The sequence below is a fragment of the Otolemur garnettii genome, unplaced genomic scaffold (assembly GCF_000181295.1).
Source record: "Otolemur garnettii isolate 467f Iridium unplaced genomic scaffold, OtoGar3 scaffold00193, whole genome shotgun sequence".
In the NCBI taxonomy this organism is placed as follows: domain Eukaryota; kingdom Metazoa; phylum Chordata; class Mammalia; order Primates; family Galagidae; genus Otolemur; species Otolemur garnettii.
In genome coordinates this window covers 85978-101826 of record NW_003852588.1, presented here as the reverse complement: position 1 = coordinate 101826, position 15849 = coordinate 85978, and the positions used below count along the sequence as shown (strand labels likewise).

Sequence of the window (15849 nt, the reverse complement as noted above, 5' to 3'; positions counted from 1 at the left end):
ACACTAATTTAATCCCACTCATTCCATCAACATTCCTGGGACCACAGCCGTATCCATGAAATGTTCTGCCATGCAAAATACACATTTGTATTTTGTAGAATTTGAAAGACTATAAAGCAAGTCACACAATCTATAATTACACTGAAGATTTATACTATAAATACTCAAAAGTAAAAGAAGTATTATTAATTCCTAAGTTTTAGCTTATTACTTAGAAATTCAAATCACAAAAATCCCTATACACTGTATGTGTGCGAACATGGGAGCAAGGGGGGGTATCACATTTTGTACTTTATTTTCTTTTAATGTTAAGTAAGAAAACATGTTTAACTTAGAAAAGGATTATATCAGAAGATTAAGTATGGCTCTAGTTTGTTCAAATTTTGTATTTTAATATGCTGCTCTAAAGGTAATTCGACAACCAGATTTCCAAAGCAAGATGTCTATGCAAAAGCAAGAGAAAACAAAATTCAAAAAAGGTGTGTGTGGCCAGACAGGGTGGCTCATGCCTGTAATCACAGCACAGGAAGCTGAGGCGGGTGGATTGCCTGAGCTCAGGAGTTTGAGACCAAGCCTGAGCAAGAGCGAGACCCCAATATCTGTCTAACAAGGGTACAAGTGAACTTTTCTAGAACTAGAATATAAATGTTTTGACACAATGACTATGCAAATGACATGAAATTTATGTGAACCAGCTTGATGAAAGTATTTCAAAATGTATGTGAAAACACTACACTGTACCCCATGTTTGCATTAATGTATACAGCTATCATTTAATAAAAAAAAAAAAAAAAACAAGAGCAAGACCCCATCTCTACTAAAAATAGAAAAACTAGTGGTGTTGTGGTGGGTACCTATAGCCCCAGCTATTCAGGAGGCTGAGAAGAAGACTGCTTGAGTCCAAGAGTTTGAAGTTGCTGTGAGCCATGATGCCATGGCATGCAACCCTAGGGTGACTGAGTGAGACTCTGTCTCCAACAACAACAAAAAAAGTGTGAAGGAAAATAATTAGCTTAAGTAGAATGCTCATTCATTAATAAAGAAAGAAAGTCTCACAAAAGGGCCCTGAAAGGCTGAATGTGTTTCTCTGGGTTCCTCCCCGGGTGAATGGATTCTTTCTTCTCCCTGGACTCACTCTGGGTGAAAGTGAGTTACCATACCTGTAACCAGAGCCTGTCTCCTGCCACGGTCCTGCCGATGGCACTGCACTGGAAAGTGGCAAACTGGCCGGCATTGACTTCCACGTTCTGAATCCGCAGGAAGTGGGGGGTTCTGGCTACATGAGGAAAAAGAATGAAGAATATGAAAAGGGGAGATCTATAATGAATAAGCGTCTTTTTTAATCTATCTGCAATTTGAGGCCTTTTCATTTTGTTCACCTTCAGAGAAAATAATGCTTTTGCTTATATGAGCTTTAAAGATTTCACTAGAATTGTAAAAGATATCATAAAAGGTTTTGGTGTGCTTTGTAAAAGCATAAAAAGAAAAGCCAAGCATTCTGGGATAGAACCAAACAGAAAGAAGATATTTTACTGTTCCTGCTGTGCAAATTATCATAGCTCAGCAGTCTGCCTGTAATAACAGATCTGTATTAATAAAGATTATACTGAAACCTAATTGATGTTTTGAACAAAAACATATTAGATATTTATACTAGCAACATGAAAAGAACAGTAAGAAGTTAAATGATGTTGTCAAGGAAACTTTTTAACCGAAATACAAGGCTGTGCATAATATATATTTTAACACAACTAATTGGTATGCAACATTATTTATGTAATATTTTTCAGCTACCAAAAATACTATCCCTATAGACACACTCTGTGAAATGACGCTGGAACTGCAACAGCATGGCAATTTTTGCTGATTCTTATTTCCAATTCAAGAAATAAGAAGGATTGCAAATGCTAAATAGCACTGTCTCATAATGTACAGTGTCCGCACAGGACAGCTGTTTAAGTAAGGGATTATCTATGTCATCTGAGATTTGCAGACCTATTTCTGTATCACACTGAAAACAGGTGACTGGGAACTGGAATGAGAGGTCAGTACTCAAATTTTATGACAACTTCTACCTTTAAGAAAACATTCTCTTATCACAACGATAGAGGGAAAGAGTAGCAAAGAAGATAGGAAATAGAAAGGGAGGAGAATAAAATGATAATACTTTCTGGGAGGGACACATAAATCTGGAATAACTAGGAAATATATTATTATTCTTGCCAGATTTTTCTCATTGTCAGTGTGTCTTTAGGCCATGGCTAAACACTTAGAAAAAATGGTGCCCTGCTACTGGGTGCACAGAGATTACAAAGTCGTGCTGGCATCCGCCTGAGCAGAATACAATTAGGAAGGGAAGTGGGTTATGCCAAATAACAAAGAAAGTCACATTTTAATATCAATAACACACAGGAAAACCCCATTGCTAATTTGGAGGCCACTAATGACTCAGACAATGTACTCGTGATGCTCAGCATACAAATGTTCTCATGATTTCCAACCAAGCATAACTAGGGACCATTGTTTCTGAAAACTACATATTAGGGTACAACTCTATGAACTCTATTTTTCACTGATTTAATCAAATTACTGCTTGCTTAAGAATAACATAATTCTATGGTTTGAAAAAATTCTCCACAAAAAGTCCCTAAATCAAATTTCCCTTCTATTCTTTGTTCCTGAAAAACTAAAAACCCATTGTTTTTAGAAAATAAAAAAGGTAACATTTATTGGGTAGTTATGTGCCAGAAACTTTTCCAATTTGCTCATAAATGATCTGTAAGAGAAGTATTTTCTCCATTTCTCTGATGGGAAGAACTTGTGGAAACTTGACTAGTGTCAGAAACAGGACATAAACTCAGGACTATCCAGTTCCAAAGCCCAGGCTTATTCCAGGAAGCCACAAGGCCTCTCCCAGACTTCCCACTACCTCTGCCTTTCCTTAAACTTTCTGACCCCCTCTTGGAGGGGCTTCCCTGCCTGCCTGCTAGAATTTTACCTTCTTTCAAGGCCCTTCCAAATGTTATGTCCTCCACAAAGCTTCAGTGGATTATCTCATATTGTTGCAAGACCTTCTAATATCACAAAAGCAACTGATGTTAATGCCTCATACATAGCAAATTTAACCATATTATTTAAAATTAGTAAAAACACACCCATATCCTTAAAAACTCTTCACCTGACATTTCAACTTCTGTGGAATTCTGCTCTCCCATCTCATCTTTAATACACATTAAACTTCTACTAAATAAAAATCTTTATAACCATTATGATGTTAGGTACCAGAGGTACCCAACATGTACAGAGATAATTAAGAATTTTGAGAGTCAAGTAAATTAATATGAATATACTGGAAGATGAAAAGCTGGGTTTTTTGTCAAGGAAATTGTTGTTCTAATCAAACATTAAAAATATACATCAATTTTAGTATGTATGTCATTAGCTAGAAACCATTTCCATTTTCTTTCTTCCATAAAATTATTCTAAGCACATTAACAAAGCTATAAGCTAAAGCTGTATGACTTGATATAACTTCACAGAAGTTATCACCACAACAGTGTGGGCCACTCAGAAAGCTCACTGGAACACCTGCATGTTCCATGCTTTGCCCCTGGAGATAACCATGACTGTGAAAATGGAAAAATACCAACCTCTGTAAAATAATTTAAAGATGTTTATTCTGAGCTGAATGTTTGTGGCCAGAGCATAGAGGTGCTGAGAAAACGCGCCCGTGGTAGCTGGATTAACATTTGCTTTTACACATTCATGGATACAGGAAATATAGTTAATATCTTAAATCCATACATGGAAAGCAGACACTGGTTTTGCCAGAAAAGGCCAAAGCGGGGTGAGGTTACAGGTTATAAGTACATTCAACAAATATTTCATTGGTAATTGGTTAAAGGAATGAAGCTTTGTCTAAAGCAGCAGTCCTCAACCTGTGGGTCACAACCCTTTGTAACAATGAAAATACACAGCAGCATTAGGAAGGTTGAGAACCACCGGTCTAAAGGCTTAAAATATTTTAATTTAAGATAAGGATTAAGGATGCATTAATTAGAGATAAGCCACTAGACCTTTACCAAAACTCAAGTATATTTCTTAATAAATTAATGGCCTTCAGGTATGGTTTGAGCTTTGCCTTGTATAGTCTTAGGCCCCTTAATGAGTTACAAAGGATATATCCAAGAAGGGAGGGGGCCATGAGGATGCAAGTCTGACCTCTCTTCTCAAGGCCAACAACTCAGCTTTAGGGTATCTATGGGATCCCTTGGCCAACTGGGGTATCCATTCAGTTGGTTGAGGAGCTTAAGATTTTATTTTAGTTCACAGTGTGACATCTTTACTAAAGGTACTTCAAAGATCTGACATCTAGAAATCTCAACTGGCTGCCCTCTGGACTTAGAAACTGAGCTTATAGTGAGCTCTGACTATTCATCTCAATAATTTGTTTTTCTTTTTGTCTTCTTGTTCTAATCTAAATTCTTCTCTCCTTTTGGTAGATATCTTACCGTACAACTTTTAACTCAAATAAATGTCTCTCTCCAAAGCAAACAACCTAGTTTCTTTTTTTGGTAAAATTTCTAGAGAAATTTCAGACAGGGGAAATGTGGGGACCCACTCAGATTCCTGAGTTCCGATAAAGTAAAAACATTTGAGTTAAGGAAAATACAGAAAGAAAGCTTATCTGAACTTTCCTTATTTAACTAAAATAGAGCCTCATATCTGCCATTTACTTACCTCTGAGATAGTTTACTGCTAAATCAGCTGTCAGAGAGACAGAGCAACCATTGTCATTAGCATCAAAAAGCCCAAGGGAACCTTCAACACTTTCCCCTTCTCTTTGGTCAAATTTCTAAGATAAAACTTTGTCTTTGGTTATGTAGAGAATTTTAACCTAGGAGCTATGGCTTGCACATTTGAAAATAAACCTTGCCTTTTCTCCTATTAATTTGTTTCTTATCAGTTAATTTACAGGTTACCACCACTGTACCAACATCAGATGAGGAAAAGTTTTCCTTCCAATAATATCTAAGTACAGTGCCTCTAAGCCCCATTCCACCTATGTGGACCACATTCCCTCTTCCACATTACCATGATAGCTTAGCTCACTGTGCTGCCCTCTTCCAATTGATCTCCCAGACTCCAAATCCTGCTGTCATCTTGCTTCAGGCCACTACAAGAAGTTAGGTCTCCACAGTAAGATATCTGGGTGTGTAGTTATTTTTTCATGATAACTTGGATTAAGGCAATACTATAGTTGGGGCCACTATTTTGCAGTTTCACCCAACTAGGTTAATTCTGAGCCTGTGCTGAAGGGTTGGTAAATATTTTGAGTATGATCTTGTGTGCATGTGGTGTGTATATATGTATATATACATAAATGTATTTCTTGGAAGCAATCTTTGAAATATGCACATTTAATTATTTTTTAAATAGAGAGGATCCTATATCCTCTTGAGGAGACACATAAAATTTTCACTTACAGCTTGGGCCTCCTGAGATAGGCTGGCAAACCTGGCAAATAGGCTCATAGTGAATTCAAGTATGTTCATGTAGATTATTTATTTGCACTGGGTGAGGAAGAAACTGGAAAACCAAATCCTAAGAAAGCTGAACATGGGGTCAGGATGAAGGGGTGAATGAAGGTTAAAAAATATATTCCTCCTGAACTGACAAAGGAAGTTTCTAGCACTTGGTAGAATCCTCCCTCTTGTAGATGTAGCTAAGTTATTCACGGGCTCCTATGGGAAACCTGGTGTTGGTTTCTGTTATTCCATCATACTTTTTGAATAATCCTTTGTCATTATAGAAATTTTATTTTATTTTACCTTTTTTTTTTTTAAAGAGACACAGTCTCACATTATTGCCTTAGGTAGAGTGCCGTAGCGCCACTGCTCACAGCAACCTCCAACTCCTGGGCTTAGGTAATTCTCTTGCTTCAGCCTCCCTAGTAGCTGGGACTATAGGCTACCGCCACAATGCCCAGCTATTATTTTATTGTAGTTCAGCGGGGGCTGGGTTTGAACCCACCACCCTCGGTATATGGGGCTGGTGCCCTACTCACTGAGCCACAGGCGTTGCCCTTTATTTTACATTTTTTTGCAACTTTTGGCCGGGGCTGGGTTTGCATCTGACACCTCAGCCTATGGGGCTGGCGCCCTACTCCTTTGAGCCACAGGTGCCGCCCATTATAGAAATTTTATATCCTCTAACTTGATTTATTGATATCTCTTGCCTTGGGGTTTTTTTTTAATTTTTTTTAAAACCATGGGCTTTTTTTTTTTTTAATTTTAGTGGATGTTCTCAGCATTTTTCTTTATTAAATGTTCTTACTACATATCCTTAGTTCTCAACTGGGGGTAATGTTGTCATCCCAAGACATTTGATAAGGTTTAGAGACATTTTTGGCTGTCAAAGCTGGTGTAATGATGGTACTACTGTCGTCCACTGGGTAGAGATAAGGGATGTTAAAATGCACAGAGTAGTCCCTACAACAAAAAATTAGCCAGACCCCAAATAGTGAAAGGTTGAAAAACACCAGTATATGAAATATAGACACAAGATAACAGAAACACTGCCTTACTAGTGAACATTGGAGCTTCTTTCCTTTATACAAAATTCTGAGATAAAAGTTTACATAATTAAATTATTATATCTACGTTTTTTCCCTAGGCTAAACTTTTAGATACTGAATTACTAAGACAAAAAAATACACATTTTTGCCAGTCCTGAAATATTGGCACAGAAGCAAAATAGATTCAGTCCTCTCTACAAAAAAATCAAAAGACAAAACCCAGAATTCAAACATAAGAATGAAACAGTTTTGGGGGCTACAAAGAAGTAAAACAATTCTGAGCAGATGGTAAGAGAACTGGACTTCATATCCAAGATGAACACCCTTCCAGTCTACCCAGCACAAAACACACATGCCATGTCCCTGACTCCTGGGTTTCTGTGATGGAAAAAATGAGACTGAGAGGGATAGCCAGTTCCCTACCATTTTGGGGTCCTTGGCAGGAGACTTGATCAAGTCTGAAACCAAAGAAAGCATGGGGAGTATTTGAAGGGAGAAATATTCCTGAGCACAACCAGAGACAGAGGGTCAGATAGGATTACCATCTCTAGGCCTGGAAACTCTGCTTTGTAAACTTGAACAAAGGGAATGTCAAATCAGAGTGGCTGTTCAGTAGCACCACACCCTGCGAGGATCATTCCACAGGTCCCCTGGACACAAACCCCTAGCCAGCCTTCTGACACAACCAGGTATAATGCAATTCCAAAAAGGAAACAGAGGGAGGGAGGAAAGAAGGAAATTAACAATTACAAAGAATCTCTAGGCAAACATAACCAATAAAAACCAAAACAAGCCAGATGGAGACAACTGAAATAAGTAAATAATAATTCAGTGAATACACACACACACACACTCCTAAAACCACTCAGGAAACTGGGAACTAAGGGAACTATGACCTTCCCAAGTGAACAAAGCAAGGAACCAGCAATTCAGAAATTTATTAGAGAAATTCAACAAAGATACTGAAATAGGGCAGCACCTGTGGCTTAGTGGGTGGGGCACCAGCCCCATATGCTGAGGGTGGTGTGTTCAAAACCACCCTGGCTGAACTGCAACAAAAAAATAGCCAGGAATTGTGGTGGGTGCCTGTAGTCCCAGCTACTCAGGAGGCTGAGACAAGAGAATGGCCTAAGCCCAGGAGTTGGAGGTTGCTGTGAACTGGGTGACACCATGGCACTCTACCAAGGGCGATAAAGTGAAACTGTCTCTACAAAAAAAAAAAAAAAAAAAAAAGATACTGAAATAATAAAAATCAAACAGCAATCTTGGAACTGAGAAATATATTCACTGAATTTAAAATTTCATTAGAGGCTCAAAAGCAGAATAGACTTAACAGAGCAAAGAGGGAGTAAGCTGAAAGACAGGATATTTGAAAATACACAGTCAGAGAAGCAAAAAGAAAAAAGAATGAGAAGGAACAAAGATTATCTGTGGGATAAAGAAAATTAAGTGAATAAGACCAAATCTAATATTGATGTGTAAGAGGGAACAGCAAGAACAAGAGGTAGAAAGCTTATTCAAAGTGACAGTAGCAGAAATATTCCAAATTTGAGAAAGACATAAATATCCAGGTACAGAAATTCAGAGCACATCAGAAAGATTCAAACCAAATAGGGCTACCCCAAGGCATATAATAATCTAAGTCTCCAAGGTCAAGGACAAAGAACAGATCTTAAACCCAGCAGGACAAAACATTCTAACAACATATATAGGAGGTCCAATTCATTTGGCAATAGACTACTAAACAGAAACCACAGCAGGACGACAACTTAATGATACATTTCAAACAACTATAAAAGCAAGAAATACCAAATTCAAAAATTAGAAGGACAAAAATGATAAAGATCAGAGCAGAAATAAATAAAATTGAGAATAAAAAAAGGAAGATCAATAAAATTTCAAGTTGGTTTTCTAAAAGATAAACAAATTTGACAAAATTTTATCTAGCCTAAGAAAAAAAGAAATAAAACCCAAATGAATACAATCAGAAAGAAAAAGGAGACATGACAACTGAGACGACTGAAATACAAAGAATCATTAGACACCATTAGGAACAACTTCATGCTCATGAATAAGAAACCCTAGAATACATGGACAAGTTCCTGGATAAATATAACCTCCCAGGAATGAATTGTGAAGAGATAGAAAACCTCAACAAACCAAAAATAAGTAAGAAGACTGAAGCCGTAATAAAAAGTTGATGAAATGAAAGGCATAAACTCTCCCATCAGAGAAAAGACCAGGACCTAATGGCACTACTACTGAATTCTACTGAACACTTAAAGAACAAGAAGTAATAATTCTACGCAAGGTCTTAAAAAAAACTGAAGAGGAGAGGCTGCTTCCAAGCTCATTTCATGAGGTCAGCATCACCCTGATACCAAACCAGACAAGAACACAACAAAAAAAGTAACTACAGGTTAATATCCCCGATGAACAAAATGTAAAAATCCTCAAACACACACACACACACACACAAAAACACCCTACCAAACCAAATTCAAGAACACACTAAAAGATCATTCACCATGTAAAAATCCTCAAACACACACACACACACACACACACAAACACCCTACCAAACCAAATTCAAGAACACACTAAAAGATCATTTACCATGATCAAATGAGATTCTTCCCAGGGATTCAAGGACAGTTCAACATATGCAAATCAATAAACATGACACATCACATTAACAGAACCAAGAACAAAAGCTGCATGATCATTTTGAAATATAGTGAAAAAGTACTCCACAAAATTCAACATCCCTTTATGATAAAAGCTTCAACAAACCTGGTATAGAAGAAACATATCTCAAAATAACAAAGAACATATATAACAAACTCACAGCTACCATCATACCGGATGGAGAAAAATTAAACACCTTTCCTCTAAGATTTGGAATAAGACAAGGATGCCTACTTTAACCACTGTTATTTAGCATAATACTGGAAATCTTGGCCAGAAAAATAGGCAAACGAAAGAAATAAAGGTCGTCTAAATTGGAAAGGCACAAGTCATATTAGCCTTTTTCAAGCCATGGTCTTATACTTAGAAAACCCTATTCCACCAAAAACAAACAAACAAACAAACAAACACCTGTTAGAACTGGTAAACAAATTCAAGAAAGGTAAGGATACACAATAAACATACAAAAATAAGTAGCATTTATATAACCCAACAGCAAACATTCTGAAAAAGAACCCAAGAAAGCAATTCCATGTCGGGTAGCTGAAAGTATATAAAATATCTAGCAATTCACTTAAGCAAAGAAGTGAAAGATCTATACAGAGAAGACTACAAAACATCAATGAAAGAAATTAAAGAAGACAAAAAAATGAAAAGATAGTCCATGTTTATGAATTAGAAGATATAATATTGTTAAACTGTTACAACCCAAAGCAATTTACAGATTCAACGCAACCCCTCTCAAAATACCAATGGAATTCTTTACAAAAGTAAATTTATAAACCCTAAAATTTATATGGAACACAAAAGACCCCAAATAGCCAAAGCAATTCTGAGCAAAAAGAAAAAAGCTAGAGGCATCAGACTATCTTGTAGAGGAAACTGAGCCTGATGTTTAGCATAAAACTGCTTTCTGCTTGATAGACCTAGAGAATCACGAGAATGGCATGTGAGCTGCATGTGTGCAGGACATCGGAAAACTGGCCTCCAATGGAGAATGTCTATGTGAGGTGTTGCAATACTGGGCCTAATGGTTATGGTAAAGATTCTCTAGATTCCAAAAGCCTCTTAATGGCTGGAGGCAGAGGTCTTGCTTAAGGTTTAAGATTTTGCAAAACAAACTGGAGACATCTGTCTGACACTTTCCATGTTCCCCCCTTCTTTAATGCTGATGTCTGATAAGTAACTTTTAACCATTTTTTTCCTGCTTTATGACATTAAATATAGACAGAGGTTTACTCGGGAGGGCTCCTCCCAGAGTTCCTCAGTCCCACCACATGGACTTTCTATCAAAGCCTCTTTATTCCCCAAGACCCCCTCATCTGGTGACCCCAAACCCCTTCACTACCTGAGTTCAAATACCATAAAGCTATAAAAAAACAAATCAGCATGGTAATGGCATTAAGCCAGACACACAGACCAATGCAACAGAACAGGGAACCCAGATACCAACTCATTTTTGACAAATGTAACAAAATACACAATGGGGAAAAAGACTTTCTCTTCAATAAATGATTCTGAGTAAACTAGACAGCCATATGCAAAGGAATGAAACTAGCTCTCTGTCACTATATACAAAAATAAAGTAAAAATGGATCAAAAACTTAAATCTAAGACCTGAAACTATACAAGTAATAGAAGAAAACACTGGGCAATGCTCTAGGACATTGGTACGGGCACAGAATTTTGTGTAAGACTTCCAAAGCACAGGTAACCAAAGCAAAAATAGGCAAATGGGATTATATCAAGCTAAAAAAGTGTCCAGTACAGCAAAGCAAACCAACAAACTAAAGAGGAAAACCACAGAATGGGACAAATTTGTGCAAACTACCCATCTGACAAGGGATTAATAACTGGGAGCTCAAACAACTCAATAGCAAAATTAAAATAAAATAAAATAAATACTATTACAAAATGGGCCAAAGATCTGAATAGAAATTTCTCAAAAGAAAGCATACAAAATAATATAAATAAAGGCTCAACATCACAAATTATCAGAGAAGTACAAATCGAAAGCACAATGAGATATCGTCTCAGCCCAGTTAAATTAGCTTTTACCAAAAGGACAGGGAATGACATTCTGTTGAGGACATGGAGAAAGGAGGGTCTTCTTATACTGTTGATGGAAATGTAAATTAGTGCAGCCACTAGGAAAAACTGTATAGAAAGAAGTTTGCCAAAAAACTAAAAATAGAGCTACCATATAATCCAGCAAATTTACTTCTTGGTATATATATATATATTAAAAGAAATCAATATATTAAAAAGTTACCTCCACTCCCATATTTACTGTAGCACTATTCACAATTGTAAATCCATGAAATCAACCTAAGTACTCATTGGTGAGTGAATGGATAAAGAAAATATAGTATATACCCAAAGTAATATTATTCAGCCATAAATACGAAGGAACTCCTGTCATTTGTAACAACATGGATGGAATTGGAGGCCATTATGTTAAGTAAAATAAGCCAAGCACAGAACACCAAATACTGCTTGTTCTCACTCACATTTGGGAGCCAGAAAAGTGGGTGTCATGAAGACAGGGTGGCCTGATGGCTACCAGAGGAGGGGAGGGGAGGGCGGAGGTAGCATGAAGGGAGTTGATTAAGATAATTTGAATGTTTTTAGCATAAAGAAGGGATACATTTCTAAAAATTTATTTTTAATTTCAGAGTTTTTTACACTCTTACAAGAGTACACACTTTTTGATTACATAATTTATTCGTTTGAAGTTAATGTTGTAAGTGTGCTTTCACCCAGAAACAAGTGCACTGCACCCATTAGGTGAGTTTACCCTGCCCCTCCTACCCACACACCCCCATTAAATTTCCATTGAATTTTACTTCCGTATGTGTACATCATGGTTAATCAATACAAGAAATCAATATTTAAGGTGATGGATATCCCAATTACACTGATTTGATCTTTACAAATTATATGACTGTATTAAAGAATCACATGTACCCTCAAATATGTACATCAGTTATGTATAAATCAAATTATAGGAAAATATACATTTTTAAAGGACTATTGAAACAAACTGTCAAACTGCTTTCCATAAAGCTTAAAATAATTGATATTTCTAACAGCAGGGTGTGAGAGTGCACTTTTTACCACCTCTTCAAAAATATTAAGTATTGTCCTGTCATTCCCAGAAACATGAGTGAGCCTAGAGGGCATTATGTTAAATGAAGGAAGCACAGCAGAGAAAGTCAAATATTGCACGTTTTCCCTCATACATGGAGGCCAAAAAAGCTGATCGTTTGAGGAAGAGAGTAGAATAGTGGTTACTAGAGGCTGTAAAGGATGGGGGGCTGGGGCACAGGGAGCTTGTTGGTTAATAGGTACAAAATTACAGCTTAGCTGGAAGCAATAGCTTCTAGTGTTCTATAGCACTGCAGGGTGACTACAGTAAAAAGCAATTTACTTTATGTTTTCAAATAGCTAGAAAGAAGGCCTGGGAGTGTTCCCAGGACAAAGAAATGATAAATATTTGAGGGGAAGAATATGTTAATTACCATGATTTCATCATTATATTTGTATTTATGTATAAAATATCACTCCGTACTCCATAAATATGTATAATTATGTGTCAATTAAAAATAAGATCAATATTTTTTTATTTTGCAAAGGAAAAAATGAGATTTCTCTCATCCTGTTTGCCATGCAAAGACACAGCAAGAAAGGCAGCCAGAAGAGGCTCTCACCATAACACGACTATGCCCCAACCTAATCTCAAAAACTGTGAGAAATAAGTTCCTGTTGTACATTTAAAATATACTAAGTATTAACTTCTGTAATCTTTCTTGGGAAACTTACAAAATGCTTGCACTCTGCACTGTCAGCGAACTTAGTAATAATAAAATATTTGAATATGAGGGTTGTCATTGGTTCTGCTAAGTGTCTGTTCATCCATAGCAAGCCTGGCTCTGAGTGACAGCTCACCTAAGTGCCATGTTTCAAACGTAGTAATGCACATATAGCAATGCAGTCTGCCAATGCAGTCAGCCCTCCCTATATGTGGACTCCACATCTCTGGATTCAACCAACCGTGGATCAAAACTATTTTTAAAAACGCATATAAATTAACAATATGATAATAAAATACAAAAGTATATTTAACAACTATTTACACAACATTTACACTATATTAGGTTTTAGAAGTAATCTATATAGACGGTTTAGGGTACACAGGAGGATGTTCGGCATTTCATGTAAGGGACTTCAGCACCTGCAGAGGGAGTGCTAGAACCAAGCTCCCTTGGACACCTCGGGCTGGCTGTAATAAGTGTCCGGGGGGGCTGTCTGTGAGAATACAACTTACGCTTTTAAGTAGGGGGTCAAAGATACAATTGTGTGATGTGCACTCTTTTCTGTTTATATTTATCTTTAATATAGACCAGTTGCACAGAATGACAGTTCCACTTCTTTAGAGTTACTGTGATCCTCAAGGTGGCCTTCTCAAAGACTGTCCACACCTTTCATAATGACATTAAGGTTCTAAAGAATTTATGCTTCTACTCAAATTATATCTGGGGAGGGACCATCCCCTGGAAGTAACTGACTGCCTTTAGGAAATACTGTTGTTTGTTTAAGGAAAAGGGTGCCAGAAAAAAAAAATGTGGCCAAGATAATAAAGCCACACCTCAAATGGAAACCAGATGAAGACATACAATGTTTAATGCATAAACTTTCTACTAAAAATGGGTTTACATTTTTTCAATAAATATTAAAGATTTATAGAATCTTCTAATGTTTTAAGATGCCTGGATTTTCCTTGTCCAGTTCTGTAAATCCTAGAACCATTTTCAGGTGGCAAGCCATTTCAGGCTGACACAACTTTAGGTTTGGATTTTCAGCACATATGTATGTTCAAGCATCAATACTTCATTCAGCCCTTTACCATCTCTGAATGCATGCAAAAGTTCTAACACCTAAGTCTTAGAATCTTTTTACTCATAAAATAGAAATTTTTAAGTGCTTACTTCATAGGGGATGTATAAAGAGTAAGCAAAATGATGCAAGCAAGACATTCTGTATGCCTGATACCCGGCCCTCAAAAATGTTCTGAAATACTTGAAATAACTGATCTATCACTGGAAATGGGAAAAGAGCCCAAGACAAAGAGCTCTACAGACAGAAAAACTTAGATTTCAGGTTGAGTTGGATGCTCTGAACCTTGCTAAACAACTTTAATCGTAACTCTGGTATACCACCTTAGAACAGAAAATTTCAATCTATCTCATATTCAAAATGAAACATTCTCTCTTCCAAATTTATAGGCCCATTTGTCTCCTGGATACCCTTTCAAAATGCTATGCCAGCTTTTTTCTGAAATCTGTAGGAGTTCTAAAAACTAAATATCTTCTATGAATAACAAACAGATTCTTGGTATGAGTATCCTATTCTCTCATCCCAGCCATACTGTTGCTTCTCAAAAATGTTCCTTACTACTTCAAATAACTGATCTATCACTGGAAATGAGAAAAGAGCTCATACTTTCTTACTAAGAAAGAATAGAGGTTTGGGATATTAATTGATCTCAATTAATCAGCCTGTGGTCCCAAAGCCACAAAAAAATCACTAAGATGCAAATCTTTTTGTAGATGTTTCATTATCATTGATTCTTCAAGTTTATCTCCAAATACTAGCAAAAAAATCAGAGATGAGGTAATGTGCAAGATCAAAGTGCAAAGTGAAGTAGGTCAAGAGGACTATTACCTAACCCCTTCCATTTCAATTTACATTTTGGTGTAATAGCTTAAGTTGAAATGTACTGGATTTCTGGCCCGGCTGCCAGAATAAACAGTTAATGGTTCTATTTATATAACCTGTCATCACAAACACAGAGCTAACTGCTGCCAAAAAGACCAGTCTGGTACTGTGTACTCTAACACTGAAGACCAATGTATTTTGCAAACATTGTTTTAAATTTTAAAATGAACACAACTAAATTCCCCAATCTAAGAAATCAACCACTTTAGCTATTTAGCTTTATGATTTTCAGCTAACTAATTCTAAGAGTCTATCAAGGTATAGTATCTACTACTACTAATAATAAATAGCTAATAAGTTCTTTGAATCTGCTAAGCATGGTTATAACTTCTTTATGTGTATTAAGTAATATAAATCCTTACATTTAGGTGTGAGGAAAACAATATTATTACCAATCCCATTACAGGCAGCCCTTGGGTTACAACGAGATAGGTTCTGTAGGTCTGTTCTTAAATTGAATTTGTATATAAGTTGGAATAGGCACATTTACCTATTACCTGTAATAGCCTCCATTTGTAAGTATGAGTTGTACATCAGTTGGATGATTGTAACTTGGAGACTTACTGTAATATGCATAACCTCCATCTGCAAGTTGGGTTGTACATAAAGCAGATGTTTACAACTTGGGGACTTGCTGTATATGAATCGTTTATAGGTCTAAAAAGGCCAACTTCTGTTACCAAAGCAAGCAACTTTAATATTTTTTTATTGAGTCATAAACACATAGATCATGTATACATTAATGCATTTATGAGGTATAATATGCTGATTCTATAAACAATTTGGAATTGTTTATATAATATAAT

The 15849-nt window shown here is 36.5% G+C and overlaps 1 protein-coding gene across 1 annotated transcript in view; it reads right to left on the bottom strand.

The window, feature by feature from the left end:
• PTPRM (protein tyrosine phosphatase, receptor type M) overlaps positions 1–15849 on the bottom strand; it is a 562994-nt gene that overhangs the window by 519583 nt on the left and 27562 nt on the right. Inside the window, exon 4 of the mRNA XM_012812183.2 lies at positions 1161–1276. Coding sequence (XP_012667637.2) covers positions 1161–1276 — 116 coding nt within the window. The remainder of the gene's footprint in view (positions 1–1160; positions 1277–15849) is intronic.